This window comes from Macrotis lagotis, chromosome 8 (genome assembly GCF_037893015.1).
Source record: "Macrotis lagotis isolate mMagLag1 chromosome 8, bilby.v1.9.chrom.fasta, whole genome shotgun sequence".
NCBI lineage: Eukaryota > Metazoa > Chordata > Mammalia > Peramelemorphia > Peramelidae > Macrotis > Macrotis lagotis.
In genome coordinates this window covers 163,761,845-163,778,964 of record NC_133665.1, presented here as the reverse complement: position 1 = coordinate 163,778,964, position 17,120 = coordinate 163,761,845, and the positions used below count along the sequence as shown (strand labels likewise).

General features: G+C 43.2%; 2 protein-coding genes across 3 annotated transcripts in view; both read right to left on the bottom strand.

Moving 5' to 3' along the window:
* EOGT (EGF domain specific O-linked N-acetylglucosamine transferase) overlaps positions 1-5,188 on the bottom strand; it is a 42,386-nt gene extending 37,198 nt beyond the window's left edge. Inside the window, exons 1-3 of one of the 2 annotated variants that reach the window (XM_074198774.1) lie at positions 5,126-5,174; positions 4,450-4,502; positions 1,728-1,944 (exon numbers count right to left, since the gene is read on the bottom strand). In XM_074198774.1, the coding sequence (XP_074054875.1) occupies positions 1,728-1,925 (198 nt within the window). In that variant the 5' untranslated portion in view covers positions 1,926-1,944; positions 4,450-4,502; positions 5,126-5,174. Of the gene's footprint in view, positions 1-1,727; positions 1,945-4,449; positions 4,503-5,125 lie in introns of both variants that reach the window. The other variant, XM_074198775.1, reaches the window with a different exon arrangement.
* A 9,382-nt stretch (positions 5,189-14,570) lies between these two features.
* TMF1 (TATA element modulatory factor 1) overlaps positions 14,571-17,120 on the bottom strand; it is a 35,402-nt gene continuing 32,852 nt past the window's right edge. The window contains exon 17 of the mRNA XM_074198769.1: positions 14,571-16,305. Coding sequence (XP_074054870.1) covers positions 16,162-16,305 — 144 coding nt within the window. The 3' untranslated portion in view covers positions 14,571-16,161. The remainder of the gene's footprint in view (positions 16,306-17,120) is intronic.

Genomic DNA, 17,120 nt, shown 5'->3' with positions numbered 1-17,120 from the left:
TGCCAGGTCACAGGCAGGCTCTTCTGGATTCCCAGACAGCCCTTTCCCACCTCACTTCCTGTGTCAACAAGCCTGGGAAGGGAAGCCTTACAATGCTTAGCTTTGATCTCTCTGGCAGCGACACCATGTCTTTAATGGGTTCCAAACTGGATCATTTCCAAGTCCACTTAAACAGAAGAAGCAGCAGTAGTCATCTTCTGAATTATGTGGCCAGCCAGTGGTTTCAAGGAAGCTTCAGGAAAATGTGGGAGATTCCCTGGTCGCTTCAGTAAGGGTCTTTTCTTCAAAGTGGGGATTTTGCTTCCTCTTCAGGCAATATACCATTGCAGACTTTCTGAAAACCTGCGTAATGGTTAGTCTGGGGCTGTTTTTTTAAATGTCAAGGCAATTCACAGAGCTCTGACTTGGAGTCAATAAAAACATGGGTTCAAATCCTATTTTAACTATTTACTCCCCATGGGACTTAAAGCAGTCCAATCACTTCTTTAAGCTCCCGTTTTTCTCCTCTGTAAAAATGAGAGTTGGATTAATTGGGCCTCCAAGGCCTAGATCTATGATCCTACCATCATCACTGGCTGTGTTCATCTACTGGCCACAGAATCTATGGATGTGAGTGGCAGATAGATTCATGTACTTACATGCATTTTGAAAGTCAATGTAATTTAATGAATAAAAAGTTGGACCTGGATTCAAATCAGAGAATCATAGGTTCAGAGATAGGATCTGAGAGACCAGAAATTGTGGCCTTAAGAAGGGAAAGAACTTGTCCACAATCACATGGGTAGTAAGTGTCACAGTCAGAATTTGAACCCAGATCCTTTGACTCCCAATTCAGTCTTCTTTCCACCAGATGCCTTCTGTCTGCCTCTTAAGTTGTGCTTCTGTGTGACCATGGAGATGACCTTCAATGTCTCACGTAAGCAACCAACTAACATACTATATTTCAGAGAAGTCCTTGTTATTCATTGGGGGAAAGTAGCTTTTAATCAAAAGTCTAGGGCATGGAATGCTAGGTCTGGAGTCAGGAAGTATCATCTTCATGAGTTCAATTCTGATCTCAAACACTTAGAATCTGTGTGACCCTGGACAAGTCACTTAATCCTAATCCTTGCCTTAGTTTCCTCATCCGTAAAACCATCTAGAGAAAGAAACTCCATCTAGAGAAACCACTCCCATATCTTTGCCAAGAAAACCTTAAATGGTGTCACAGAGAGTTGGACATGAAATGACTGAAATGACTCACCAACAACCCCACGTTAATAAAATTACAAGTTATGGATCTTCAATCCATTTTGATATCTATAAAATGGAAATAATAATAATCTTTACCTCCCCAACTTATTTTGAAGATTAAATAATGTGATGTAACCAAAGTGCTTGGCAGGCTTAAAAGCACTACATTTGTCAGTTCTTAGTTTCACGTCCCTCATGATGAGAAAGAAAGAGAATAAAAGCTAAGCAATTTAGGTAGCCTTCCAAATTTCTGCCTAGACCAATTGACAGTTCTACCAACACTGCACTAATGCCCGTCCTCTCACAGTTTCTCTAAGACTAAGTTCAAATACCACTTTCTACAAGAGAAGTCTAGGCAATAGTGAGAACTTGGGGCAGTAAGTGATGTCAATTCAGCCCCAGAGTCAAAAAGCCTGCAGAACTTAAAACCAAAAACAGTAGACTAGATGATACAACATCTTTCCATAAACTACCAAGATGGGGAAATGACCTACTTTATAAGGACATTGTGGGTCTTTGTCACAGACTGCAGCAAGATGTCTATTGTTGTGGAGAAAATAAGGAATGTGCTCCTCAGGCAAGTTAAGGTTCCAGGAGGTGGTCCCTGGAAGGGTTTTCAGGTGAGAAGTTTCATCTTGGTTGCTCCCCGGAATGTTGTGAAGCAGCACCCCAAACACAAGCAGCCTTAGCATTGTAACCAGGGAAGAAAACCTGTCATTCAAATAGAAATGCATCATTAATTTACTTCCCTCAAATCTATAACAGGGTATCAATGACCAAGCACTCAAAAAGTACTGGACTTTAGGGGTGGCTAGGTGGTGCAGTGGATAAAGCACCGGCCCTGGAGTCAGGAGTACCTGGGTTCAAATCTGGTCTCAAGCACTTAATAATTACTTAGCTGTGTGGCCTTGGGCAAGCCACTTAACCCCATTTGCCTTGCAAAAAAAAAAAGTACTGGATTGTGAGTAAAAAGTCATTGGTTCTTGGCCATCACCTCTATCTCTTACAGACATTTTCCTCAATTGAGGAGATTGGATTAGATGACTGAAAAGTTCCTCCTGACTCCAGAGCCAGAATTCTATGATCCTCATATGTTGGGTTTCCATAATGGGCTGGTTCATCATCTGTATCTCATTCTTTAAGAGTGGGTGTCCCCCAGGGCCTTGTTGAGTCCTTTTTCTCTCTCTGTAGCTTCTTTCTTGGTGACTTCATCAACTCCTATGGGTTTAATGACCACCTCTACCTACATGATTCACAGATTTGCATTTCAAGAACCAGTCTTCTCTCCCAAGCTCCAGTCTGCTATCACCAAGTTTTCATTAAACATTTCAAACTAGATGCTCTGGCGACATCTCAAATTCAACATGTTCAAAACTATTCATTACTTTTCCCAAAAACCCAAGCCCTCTTCTGAACTTCCTACATCCTTCAAGGATCTGAAAATATTTCTGGTCTCTCAAATTCTTGGTGTTATCTTGGTATATACATAGCTTGGCCTGTCTATGTGTATATGCATTTTGCCTTCCCTATAAGCTCCATGAAGACAGGGACTGTCTTTTACCTCTTTTTGTATCTTCAGTGATTAGCAGAGTGCCTGATACATAGCAGTCATTTAATAAATGTTTACTGAATCAAACTGAATAGAATATTCTGCTCCTCTGTTCTTATTCATCCCATATATCCAATCAGTTGCCCAATTGTATCCTTTCTACCTTCCCAACATCTTATCTTTGTCTCCTTTGTCTGTTTACAGACAGCATGCTAGTCAAGCTCTCATCTCTCACCTGAACTACTGTAACAGAATTCTTAATAGTTAATAATTGGTCTGTCTACCTCCAGTCTCTCCCCACTTTGAAAAGGTCTGACTGTGTGGCTACCCTTGTTTAATAATCAAGTGACAAGCATGTGGGTGGCTCAGAGGATAGCACACAAGCCCTGGAGTCAGGAGGACGTGAGTCCAGATGTGACCTCAGGCACTTGATGCTCAATAGCTCTGTGACCTTGGGGGAGTCAGCTAATCCCAATGACCTCACATCTGAAGCTGTCTCAGATCATCCTGATCCATGTCCGGCCACTGAACCCAGATAGCTCTTGGAGGAGAAAGTACAAGGCTGCTGACTTAGCACAGCCCTGTCTGCATTCCAATTCAAATCATGAGCTTGTCCCGGGTATCACCTCCCTAATGTCACAATCTTGTTCAAAATGAAGAACAGCAACAACTCAATAAACACCAGTGGTTCCCTATTAGTTCTATTATCAAATGTAAGGTCCTGTTTGCCCTTCTGACCCTGCCTGTCTACCTTTCCAGACTTCTTCTCTATTACTCCCCTTTAGAACTTTTCACAGGTTTGACCAAACTGGTGTTTGTCTCTCATACATTACACTTCATTTCCCATCTCTAGGCTGGTGCCCCAACCATTTGGAATACATTGGCTTTTCACCTCTGTCTCCTTCAAATCTCTAATTTTCTTAGAAACTAAATTTGAATACCACTTTGTGGCAAGAAGTCTTTTCAGTCCTACCCCAAGGTATTCCTGCCTTTCACTCTCCTCCTCCCACATCAAAAAAATTTGTCTGGCTTGATACCTTTTTCTCCCCTTTTCTCTCTCTTGATACCTTTTTCTCCCCTCTTCACGGTGAGTTGCAGATTATGATAGCTTTTTTCAAAACCTTCCTAACACTAACCCCAGGCTTGTGCAACAGATTATAACTCAGTTTGTCTCATTTATAATCAACAGGATGAATTTCTTACTAGATAGAACCTAGGCATATATCAAATACGGTATATGTTCCACAAGGACCTTATTCCAATTTTTTTTAAATTAAGTGTTATTTTCTTATTACAAAGGTCTGTCTTCTCTCCTCCTACAAATTCCTTTCTGACTTTTGTTTTTCCACTTTAATCATGGAGGAAAAGAAAATTGGGGGGGGGGGTAGCAGGTTTTAGAAGATGCTGCTGTTTCGCCCACCCAGAAGGTCCTCTTTATCACAAATACACCGGGGAAAGCCAGGACTGACCAGAGGTCAGCAGGGGTGACCTCGCTTTCTGTCCTTCGAGGCTCCGAGGGGTGAGGGTGCCGTGTAGCACCAAAAGGGAAGGGGTGTGGGCTTGTTTTTATTAGTTCCTTTCCTTGGCACTATCATTTTAAAGCGATCCGGTCAGAACCATGCAAACGGATGCTATCAATAAGGACATATAAGGAGAGGTTATTTTACCAATTAAATCTCAGAGGTTCAGACGCTTCCGGCGATGGTTTTAAGTGTACAACCTAAGAGGAAACACAAGGGCAGAGCAGTGGGTTATCGCTGATAAGCACGGGCGGCCCCGGGAGGCTCTGGCTCTCCGAGGTGAGCCGAGGAGCCTGCGCCCCCCGCCCCGCGCCCCGCGGCCCCCCCCCCCCCGCGCCCCGTGCCCCGCGCCCCGCGCCCCGCGCCTCGCCAGCCCGCTCGCGCTTCCCGGGCAGAGGCGGCGCGGCAGTGCCAGGCTGGGGGCCCGCCGCCCCGGAGCGAGCCGCCGCTCGTCCGGGAGGTGTCCCGCTCTCCCTGTGGGCTTGGCAGGCTGGCACGGCGCCTGGCACGGTGCGCCCCGCCCCGCTCCGTGCCCGCGGGGCCCCGGGGCCCGGCTGAGGCAGCGGGGGCGCTGGCACGGGGGCGCTGGCAGGGGGCGCGGGGGCCGCGGGGGGATGCGGGGCGCGGGGGGCCGCGGGGGCCGCGGGGGGCGCGGGGCGCGGGGCCCGCGGAGAAGCGCGGCGGGGGCTCACAAGCGCACCAACGAAACGCCCTTCTCCCGGCGCGCCCGGGGCGGGCGGAGGCGGCAGGCCCGGCCCCGGGGGCCGCACGGAGCGGGGAGCTGCGGCCGCGGGGCCCGGGGGCGGGGGCGGGGGGCGCTCACCGTGCACCGGGGGTCCGCGGGGGGCGTCGGGCGGCTCCTCGGGAGAGGGAGGGGCGAGGCGGGCGCTGGGCCCCCCGCGAGAGCAGGCACGTGCCCGGGCCGGCGTGGGAGCCGCGGGGCGGGGCGGGGCGGGGCCCGGAGGGGGCGGGGCGGGGCGGCGGCCCGCGCGGGGCAGCTTGGGAGGGGCCGGGGGGGGGGAGTCGTCACCACCGGCGCCGGGAGCTCACCGGAAACCTGAGGCGGGGGCGGGGCCTGCGGGGCGGGGCGGGGCGGGGCCCGGTGGGCGGGACCTGTGGGTGGGCCGAGGCCCGGCGGGGGCGGGGCGGGGCCCGGATCGCTGCTCCTGTCCGACCCCCCCCCGTGGGCGGGAAGCCGGGGCGGGGCTCCACGGGGGGGGGCGGGGGGCCCGTGTGCCCCCCGCGCCCTGCGCCCCGCACGTGACGACCCCGCCCCTCGGGGGCAGCCGCAAGGGCAGAACTCGAACTCCGGGCCAGGCCCCGCCGCGCCGCGCCGCCTCCACCCACGGTGCCTTTGGGGGTGCAGAAATAAAACAAAGCACGAAACAGATTCGCCTTCAAGGAGGGGGGCCACGCCGCGCCACGGGGGTGACCAAAGGGCCGCTTTCGGGCAAAGGCGAGCACGGGGCGCCCCAGCCCGGCTGTCCTCACCACCGTTTGCGTTCTGGCCCCGCGCCCCGGGCCCCCTCTCCCCGGGCCCCCTCTCCCCGGGCCCCCTCTCCCCGGGGCCCCCGCGCCCCGGGCCCCCTCTCCCCGGGCCCCCTCTCCCCGGGCCCCCCTCCCCCGGGCCCCCCTCTCCCCGGGCCCCCTCTCCCCCGGGCCCCCTCTCCCCGGGGCCCCCTCTCCCCGGGGCCCCTCTCCCCGGGCCCCCTCTCCCCGGGCCCCCTCTCCCCGGGGGCCCCCTCCCCGGCCCCCCTCTCCCCGGGCCCCCTCTCCCCGGGGCCCCCTCTCCCCGGGGGCCCCCTCTCCCCGGGCCCCCTCTCCCCGGGCCCCCTCTCCCCGGGCCCCCTCTCCCCGGGCCCCTCTCCCGGCCCCCTCTCCCCGGGCCCCCTCTCCCCGGGCCCCCTCTCCCCGGGCCCCCCTCTCCCCGGGCCCCCTCTCCCCGGGGCCCCTCTCCCCGGGGTCCCCCGCGCCCCGAGGCTTGGGGGGCACAGCCGTCCGCTGCCGCTCCTCCACGAGGGCCGGTCCGGGGGGGCGTGCCCCCACCCCGAGCCTGTCTGAAACAACGGCCCGTTTGGGTTAAACTCGAGGGGAAAGAGGGCCGAGACAGAAACAACCAGCGCAGCCCGCTGTTCCGGGCCAGAAGCGAGGAAGGAGAAACTCCCAGTCGTGAACGTCAAAGCGCAAAGACAAGAGGAAAGGAAAACGCAGAAGCCGCGCCGCGGCAGAAGGGGCCGGGCTGGGGGGTCCTCAGCCGGGCTGGGGGGTCCTCAGCCGGCCTGGCCTTGGGCTTGGCGGCCGCGGGCAGGCCCAGCCCCCAAACGCCGGTTGGGCAGGGGGTGAGCCGCCGTGGGAAGAGACTTGAGCCGAGGAAAGCAACCAGAAGGCTCCTGGCACAGCGGCGAGGGCCTGTGCCCACCTGGCAAGTGTTACAGGGGCGAAGACGAGACGTTCTGAGGCTGCAATCAAGACTTGGCAACAGATATGAGAGAAGTCGAGCATCATCCCTAGCTTGTGAGCCACAATGACTGCGATGATCCTGATGCCCCTGAAAATCACCCGCGAGTTAGAAAGAGGGGCAAGAAGTCGTCCCTGAGACAACCAGGTCAACACGTTCGGGTGGATTTTGAAGATGTAAGACTGGAGTTCAGGAGCCTAAGTTAGGGTTGGATAAATAGATCTGAGATGCATCATCTATGGAATGATAACGGAATCCGTGGGAACTGAGGACATCACCGATGTAAGATAAAGGATAAGAAAAGAGGGCCCAGGACAGAACCTTGGGATTCACCCATTATTAGCAGATGCGACTCGGCCGAAGATCCAATAGAGGATGCTGAGAAGAAATCAGACAAGTTGAAAAATCAAGAGAGAATACTCATGGAAGATTATAGAGCTAAGGATGAGCAACAGCCAAAGAGACGTCAAGGAACAGGAGATCTGAGAAAACGATGTTTGATTTAGCAACTAAGAGATCATTGGTAATTTTCAGTTGAATGATGAAGTTGGAGCCAGATTGCCCAGTTATGAAGGCAGTGAGAAGGGGTGGCTACGTGGCATAGTGCATAAAGCACCAGCCTTGGAGGTACTCCTGGGTTCAAATCCAGTCTCAGACACTTAATAATGACCTAGCTGTGTGGCCTTGGGCAAGCTACTTAATGCCATTTGCCTTGCAAAAACCTTTGGGGAAAAAAAAGGCAGTGAGAAGAAACTATAAAGCAAAACCAGAGACACAGTTGAAAATTAGATTGTGGAATGCTTTAATGGCAAACAAGATTTTGTATTCTAGATGGACCAAGAAACCACGTGGAGTCTTAACACTTTCAGATTTGTACTGTGGAACTATCAATTCTACTGCTGTGTAGAAAATAAAAAAGGAGAGGGGAGTCTGGAGGCATAGAAACCAACTGGGAAATTTGAAGTGATTTAACTAAGGGAGTGGTGAGGCTATGTGAGTACAGAGACTGTGGAGTTAGGAGTCACCATCATAATCATGATTATAGCCAGGATTAATATTCCTTAAGATTTGCAAAGTCCTTCACAAATGATCCCATTTTATCCTCACAACCCTGGAAGTTAGGTGCCATTGTTATCCCCACTTCACAGATGTGGAAACTGAGGCATTCAGAGATTAAGTGATTTACTCAGGGTCACAGAGCTAGTAAAAGTCTGAGGTTATATTTGAACAAAGATATTCCATAGCCACTGCACCACCTAGCTCACCTCAAGGGGATTTCTTTTTTTTTTTCTTTTTGTTTTTGCAAGGCAAATTGGGTTAAGTGACTTGCCCAAGGCTACACAGCTAGGTAATTTTTAAGTGTCTGAGCCCGAATTCGAACCCAAATACTCCTAAGTCCAGGGCCAGTGCTTTATCCACTGTGCCACCCTGGAAGCTGCTTTTATTGACAATTTTCCCCTCCAGGTTTTTTATTTGTTTGAGGAGAAAAGAGGAAGAAACTGGTCTTGTTATTTCATTGATGAAATGTTTGTGCACCAAGAATTCCCTGTGCCAACAAAACCACAAATCATAATTTCCCATGCTCAAGAGGTTAAATCCTATCATAACAAATGCAATTATACATCCTAGCAAATGTTAGCATGTAAGCTCCTCAAAGATAGGGATGGTTTCATATACCCAGGACCTAGCACAATGCCCATATTATGTGCTTAGGAAATGCTTAGTGATTGTTGTGTTGTTTAATATACTTCCAACCGCCAGCCAACCTAAATAAGTCAGAGGCTGTGGGAAATAATTCCAGGAATGTGAAATAATTGTCAAGAGTGCTTTAAGACTTCCTAAAGGAGGGTCTGACTTGGAAGGAAAAAAATTGTATTAAAAGTCCAAGATTTATTTGAAATCTTAATCCAATTTCCCCGCCAATCAAAATAAAGTTAACAAAAGACAAATACATATTTCTTGGATTTTCCCAACTTGCCACAAGGCTACTTTTAGCAAGCACAAGAAATGTACTTAAGTTTTCCTGTCAGCTGGTCCAAAATGGATATTTTTTTAAAAATTCTGAACTTAAATAGGTTTTCCATTCAGTTATATGCCAAGATACTTTTTGGCATAAAGATTATGAAAAATAGATTTCTTAAAATAGAGTAGAATACACTGGGAAAAATACATCAAGTGTGATATTTGAAATGGCTGCATCTGTTTCTAGGGAATATTGGATTGTGACTGTTGAGATGAATGTCCTCTAAAGTCCATCAAATCAAATGTCCTTATTTTACAGGTGAAGAAACTGCCAGGGAGAGGATCAGTAACTTTTCCAAGGGTCACATGGTTAGTTTGCTGCCTAACTGAAATCAATGTCAAAACACCAGACATCAGAAAATGTGATTCATATTTGCTGAGCATTTTCTATAATCCCATTAGATTCTTACAATTTTGTGCGGTAAGGTGGGCAGGAGTTATTTTCCCATGAAGAACATTTTTTTAAAATAGTATTTTGGGGGACAGCTAGGTGGCACAGTGGATAAAGCACCAGCCCTGGAGTCAGGAGTAACCTGGGTTCAAATCCAGTCTCAGACACTTAATAGCTGTGTAGCCTTGGGCAAGCCACTTAACCCCATTTGCCTTGCAAAAATAACACCCTAAAATAGTATTTTTTCTTCTCATTACATTTTTTAAAATTTTGAGTTCTAATTTCTCTCTCTCCCTACCTGAGGCAGTAAACTATAAGATATAGGTTATAGGTTATACATGTGCAATCATGTACAACATATTTCCACATGAGACATTTTGTAGAAGAAAACTAAAACCAAAAAAAAAGTGAAAAATGAGTCAGCCTGCATTTAGACTCCATCAGTTTTTCCTCTGGAGGTTGATAGCACTCTTCATCATGGGTCCTTTGGGACTTAGATCACTGTATTGCTAAGAATAGCTAAATCATTCACAGTTGTTCATAATACAATAATGCTTATTACCGTGTAATACCATGTTCTCCTAGTTCTAATCACTTCACTAGCAGTTCATGGAAGTCTGCTTATTTCTTATAGCACAAAGTATACCATCACCATCCACAACCTGTTCAGCATTCCCCAATTGCTGGGCATCTTCTCATTTTCCAATCCTTTGCCACTACAAAAAAAAGAGCTGTTACAAATATTTTTATATATAAAGGTCTTTTTTCCATAAAAAAAAAAAACCGTAGTGGCATCTTGGGATTAAAGGTTATGCAGTTTTATAGCCTTTTTGTGGAAGTTCCAAATTTTCTCCAGACTGGCTGGATCAGTTCACAACTTACCAACAATGCATTAGTGTCCCAATTTTCACATCCCCTCCAGCATTTATCATTTTCCTTTTTCTGTCATATTAACCAATCTGTACTTCAGAGTTGTTTTAATTTAATTTATATTTCTCCAATAATTTGGAGCATTTTTTCATGACTTTAGATAGGTTTAATTCATGAAGAAATCTCTCAGGTTGCCATGATCTGCCCAAAGTCATTCAAGGAACAATGTGTAAAATTTAGTGTCTAGGAACTGTGTTCTAACAATTGAGATCCCACCTTAACAGGTCTAAGTCTCCTTGTTTCTGTTCAAGCTTCCCACCACCCTCAAGCTGTTTCTCTTGAGAAATTTGGTGGATTTTGTCATGAACTTACAGAAGGACTTGGTTGAGTCACATAAGGAGATAGGCAGACACTGTAGATAGTCAGCTGTATTGTTGAAGCAACTATACAAACCCCTGAGATCACAGATACATCTAAGTATCTTTTAAAAGATCTTGGAGCTATCTCAAGTCTAGAGAAGGGCAAGTTTTGTTTTATAAAACTTTGGGGAAAAAAGTTGTCTTACCAATAAATATGTAAATGGTATGATCCTAGTTTTGATTCCCAGAAAATTCTAAGATTTATCATCTTAAGAAAGATATGATCACTAAGATTCCCCCTGGCTTCACCAGGACTGGAGCATGTCACTTGGCATGGTAAGTAAGATGGTAGTTTTGCAAAATCTTTTCAATCCCCAAACCTCTAGAGATTAATTCCGTCAGATTCCTTAGGAGTCCTTCCCTCCCAGAATCTCATCATGCACAGAAGGTAAAGAACTCATGAATACTAAGGGACTTTAGATGGAGAATTCTTAGAATCATCGCCCTGACAACCAGCACAGCTGCCATAGCAGCAGAGGCAGCCATGAAGCTAGGAACCCAGCTGTAAGAATGACTCAACCTGAATCCCACCAATGTCCCCACTCCCCACAAAGCTAGCACTGATTCTGTTATCAAAAGGATCAGGGGAGGCAGAGGAAAGAAACAGGCTAAAAAACACGGGGTGCTCAGAGCAGCAGTGACTAGAGAACTGGTCTTGGAATCAGGACCTGATTTCAAATCCAGCCTCAGACACATTAATACTTACTTTGCTGTGTGACCTTGAGCAAGTCACGTAACCCCACCGTCTTGCCAAAAAAAACGGGGGAGAACTTCAAGATTAGCACAGTGCTTTACATATGTTATCTTACTTGATCCTCAATTGCTCAGTGAAAAGTTGAATCCAATGGACTCCCAGAGAATACTTAATAGCAAAAAAATTAAAGAATGACTCAAAACAAATTCATAAAAAAAATAGTAATCAATCTAGGCAAGATATTAAAACTTTCAATAGCATTTAAAAACACAAACAAGCAAAATAGGTTCATGTGAAGACAGTAAAATTGAAGCTCTCCAAAGTAGAAGCAATGAGAAAACGACAAGTTCAGAACAAAACAAAAAACCTGAATTGGAGGAAAATTTTAAAGAGAAACAAAAGGAAAGATTGGAGGACATGCTTTCTTCACAAGCAAACTGGTTTTGAAGATAGCAGGCCAAGGTAACTTCTAGACAATGTAAATTGGGGCAACCAGGTGGCACAGTGGATAGAGCACCAACTCTGGAGTCAGGGACACGAGTCAAATCTGGTCTCAGACCCTTAATAATTGCCTGTGTAATCTTAGGAGCAAGTAACTTAACCCCACTGCCTTATATATATATATATATATTAAAAAAAACCAATGTAAATCAAAAAACCTGAATGTTATGATGCAGGAATTAAGAAAAAATCCATGATTTTTGAAAAAGCAGGTCATATTACACAAACTTCATTCCCTTTTCATAAGATAGTAAATGCTAGACTAATGGATCATAAAAAGAATATTAATTTAACAAGATTTCATTTGACAAAAGTCTCTCAAAGCTACCTTTGTGAACAAGATATGGAGTCTAGATGACCCTCAAAATTAGGTAAAACTGATATGGTCCTCATTTACTAAGGAGGAAACTGAAACTCTGAAAGGTGGTTCACTTGGCTGTAGTAGTAATGCAGAGGCAGATTTTGAACTCTTGCCTCTCCTGCCCTCAAGTCCAGTGGGAGGTCTCTAGTGGATGGCCCCTTCCTTCCCAAGGATCTGTCCCATGGTGTACTGTTCTACTGAGAGTTAACATGTTAGAAGATAGAATCAAGATCCAAAAAGAAAACTGGCAGGCCAAAATGTTCTGCCAAATCTAGCAAGACAGAAGAGTCTATACTTCCCAAACCCAAAAGAGGGGAAAATTATGACCAGGGAAAGACAAAACAGTTAACCTAAAAAATACCTGAGGATCTACTGAGTGGTCAGGGACTGAGATGCTAAGACAATCCAGTGAGGTCAGAACAAAAATGGGCTGGCAGGAAGAGTGTCTGGATAATCCATCTTCCCACTGAGGACTGAAGAAGGGGATCAGGTTAATGAAGAGTCTCAAGAAATCAATGAACAATTGGGTAGATGAATTCTGTTTAACTAAAAGTGGACACTGGGGTGAAGGGGAGAAAGCCAGGGAAGCTTTCACTGGGAAGAGGGATTAAAGCCATTCTATTCCCACATAGAAACTACCACCTATAAATACCAAACATGGGGGGGAAAGGGAGAGACTTAGACTTGACATAAAGAAAAACTTCCCAACAATTAGTTATTCAACATGGAAAAGGCTGCCTTGAAAAGCTAGGTCAATTTAATTCAAGATTTATGAAGCTCCAGGAAGGAGGCTAAGAGTGTCTTCCCCCTCCCACAAAAGCTCCAGGTAAAGGCTGCTGAATGCCTTGAAGCCCATCAACACAAAGATTCAATGGGTGGGGGGTGGGGGGGAAGGAGCCAAAAGGAAGTGAAATCAAGAAAAAGATGGTCTGGCTTTGCCATTGTGTCCCCTCAAGCTCACAGAACTTCAGAACTCCCCAGCAAGTCTTCAATTTATACCAGATGAATTAGAGGGCGGGCTTTCAGAATGACAGCTTCTAAGGGGGGGAAAAAAAGATCAAACAGAATACACTTGACAAATATGGTGACAAACAGAAAACACATACACAAACAATACACTCTCTTAAATGTCTGACTTGGCTTTTTGCCCCAATAAAAATTTCAAACCTATATAATGATCAACACACAAAACTAACTCTCACAATCCAGAGGAAATGCATTATTATTTTAAGAGCTTTATTTAAACCATGTTTTATACAGGTAATTTACATTCTCTTACCACTTGAATTCTAGCAACCTCTTCTCTCATGTTGACCTGTATTATAAAACATTTAAAATTCTTTAAAAAATATAAACTGTTATGAGATAAAATCTGGCCCTGGTCTAAGGGAAATTAAACTTCTTTATTTGTAACGAGACTTAAAAGTAAATAAAAATGGAATATATATGTACATAGGGTAGAGTTTGGACATCTTGTGGCTATCCCATAAATTACTTTAGAGAACTTAAAAATAAACATTTTTCACCAATCACTAAAGGCCTAATTCACAGCTCAAGAAAGCATCTGTTGCTTGACCTATAAAATTTAAATGACCTAATTTAGAACTTTGTCATATTCCATTTTTAAAACTGTACTATCTTAAGTTACAGTATAGAATTACATAGCTTATATCAAAAGCAGCACTCTTCCTTAATAGAACAAGGTAGAAACGGACAGCAAGTCATTCTCAACTTTTAAATATAACAGGGATTTCAAAAATATGTTCTATAATACTGAGACATGAGGACACTTAATGATATTAACTCTTGGGCTATTTATTTTTCAGCTTATAAATTTAGCTTTCTTTTTATTTTAGAAAATAAACCTATTTTAATGAGAAAATCAGCTAGATACAGTATTTACTGAGGACTAAAAATAGAAATTCAATTATCTTTTATGTCTGAGTTTTTACAATTAGAGAATTGAATAGTTCAATTTTCTAACAGTGTAATCTGTCAGTAAATGATTCCATTTTTAAGTATCAGCAAAATTTAAAATTATTAAATCAGTGATGACATTTATCTGCCGATTTAAAATTATACAAGATGACTAAACCATCAAACATTACCTTATAAAATTCATTTATTAAAATGTTTAAGTACTAAAATTAATTAATCTCCAGGATGCTTAAGACACTGTATATAGATGTTTGACTTTAATGTTCCCAGGAAATGTTCCTTATTTCAAAGATTTGTTGACTGGGTTGTATCATTTTTTTTCAACACTTATAAAGAACTCTTTCAGAGATAATTTTATAATTCCTAAACTCTTATATTGTAGCTCTGAACTCTTTAAAATCTTGTTTCTTAACTTCTAAATTTTATTTTGTACTACCCTCCTAACTAAACCTAAAAAAAAAAAGTGTTATTGGACTATCTCTAAGAAAGATCCAACAATTTCAATTTCATTCAGAGTAATTATAGTATTTTATCCCTAAATATTCACATTTGCCAAAAGAAATCAGATTGTTTCGTAGCAAAAAAAAAAAAACACAAGAAATTAACTTCATTAGTATAGTTCACATTGAAAGAATATTTATTAATGCTACAAATCAGAGACCGAAGTGACACAACTGCTGTCTGGAATGCAAAGAGAAAAAAAATGAGGTCATCTGTAATTACCCTGGAAAAGGTTCTTCAACATGGTTTTCTACAATAGCAAACTGTTGGAATTGCAGATTTAACTAAAAATTACATGAAACAACCCACAATTATAAGTTACAGATAGTCAGTGATATAAATGCATCAAACCATTTCACAGATAGAAAACTTCACCTGGCTATTTTCTGAACAAAAACAGAATTGAAAAAGGGATGGTTATTTATTAAGTCACTCAAAATAAAAGGAAAAGGACAATGATCAACAATGTCTTCATGCAATTTCAAAAGAGGTTTCAAAAGAATGAAGGTCAAAAAATAACCCATGACATAATTGGTTTCAGGAATATAGAAGAAAAATAACAAAAAATAAAGTTTAATATAAAAATGTTTTACAAAATAAATTAAACCTATAAATAACATGGATTTACATTAATATCAAACTAAAATGGCTTCTATAAATTTTTAAAGTTCTATTGTTTCAAATATTCACTTTTTAAAGTGCCAAAAATATTGCTTTATAGAATTAGAGCACTGATAGTTCTAAAAGAACCAATTATTTTAATAAGTGAATTTACTTTTTATTCTTAGTAATGCTATAAAACAGTCCCTCCTTTCCAAAAATATTTAAACGAAACTGTTTTCAAGCACAAAACTAAAATTATAGTTACAGGTAAATTTCTGCTCAACCAAATGTAAAATAGCTAGAGATCTCTTTTGCTGGCTACAAAAAAAAGGGACATTTTTATAGAACTAAACCCTATTACTTTGGTGAAATAACTCCTCCATAGGTCAAGTGAGAATGCCAACATGAGCCTGAGCACATGAAGTTCACTAGAGAGCAAATTGGACTCTGGAGTCATGCTTGGATCAAAAAAGAAAAGCTACGTCTGAATTATCTGCCCTTTAGATTTCAGACAGCAAGTCCTTGTGATTTATACTTTCTAAAAATTAATACAAGATTGAACAACATACCCCAAGGTCAGTAAATTTTTTTAATCTCACACATCTTTACATACTCATAAGTGGCAGATTAGATATATTAAAGATTTTATTACTCAAAAGATTTCAAGGCTATAATGAGCAATGCATTTCAATATATACATTATATATACACATAAATTATAGATATATTAGTAATATCTATAACATATATATATATATGAATTCCTTTCTATAATATCCTTCTATAACATTTCATTGTAGACAGATTTACTGATGAGGGCAAAGTAATCAACCTCTATGTTGGCCAAGACATAAAAATCAGGTGTTTTAAAAATTAATTCTAAGGAAAGGGAGAGAATAGTTTCAAAAATAAAGTTCAGATATTGCACCAAATAATTTAACTTCATATAAGTACTACATGTTATAAAACAATTTTTCAAACTTCTAAATTCTATAAGAAAACCACATTTTAATACTTTAATAGAATTTACAAGTTATTACAATTCCACATTTACATATTCAATCTTTCCTTTAAAAAAGTAAAATTACTTTTCACTAGAGTTTAGTTCAGCCTTTGTCTTAAGAGTTCATCTATCTGAGTCTTATACATATTTTTTACATCTTCAAGATCTAAACGGAGCTCTTCGGCCTCTTCTGCTTTTTCTCCGTACATTTGCAGAATAGTGTTGTATCGTTGATCCAAATCCTACAAAATGAGTTTTTCAAACATTTTAAAATCATTATAGCAAACATCACAAAGCAGATTCCTGCCATCATTGTTTTACACTTGTGCCAATAAGTCTACAGATGACAAGCATCATATCCACTCATCACCATCACCAAAATTTTAACCAACTACACTTTGTTAGAATCTAAGCTGGAAGAAAGCTTAAAGGACTTGAAGGACTGTTTTTGCAGTTTGGTTTCTTTTTTAAATTGAGTCTTTCTCTAATAACTTATCATTGTGTAGAGCTGATCCTGGGTTCTTCCAGATCAAGGCAATGGAGCACAAACATTGGCAGTTCCTAGCCAAGTGAGAAAAGTTTCCAGTCCAATCCAGTAATGAATGCCCTACCATCAAAGGCCGAACCTAGATCAATCTTCCTCAGCACTGGAGGCCTGGACACTAGGATTGTTGAACACAACAACTCAAGGAATTCTTTACTAAAGCATGAATGACAGAATCTCAAATTAGAGGAACTACCAGGTCCCATCTTGCCACCTGGAATGGTGGAAAGAGTACCCAAAAACAAATGAGGCAGAAACTGAGGCAGAGAGATTAAGAGTTCCCAAAGTTTCAAAGCCAATTCCAAGAAGAGAACTAGGATTCCATCTGACTCTCAAACCAGAACTTTTCCAATGGTACAATTAATGCTGGGATACAAGATGGTTACAAAGTGGATAGAAGGCTGAACTTAAAAGAATCAAGAAACCAGCATTAAAATTCTTCCACTGACATTCATTTGAACGTGGGAACAGGCAAAAGCTATATAAAGGCAAGCCTCATTTTTCTCATTTGTA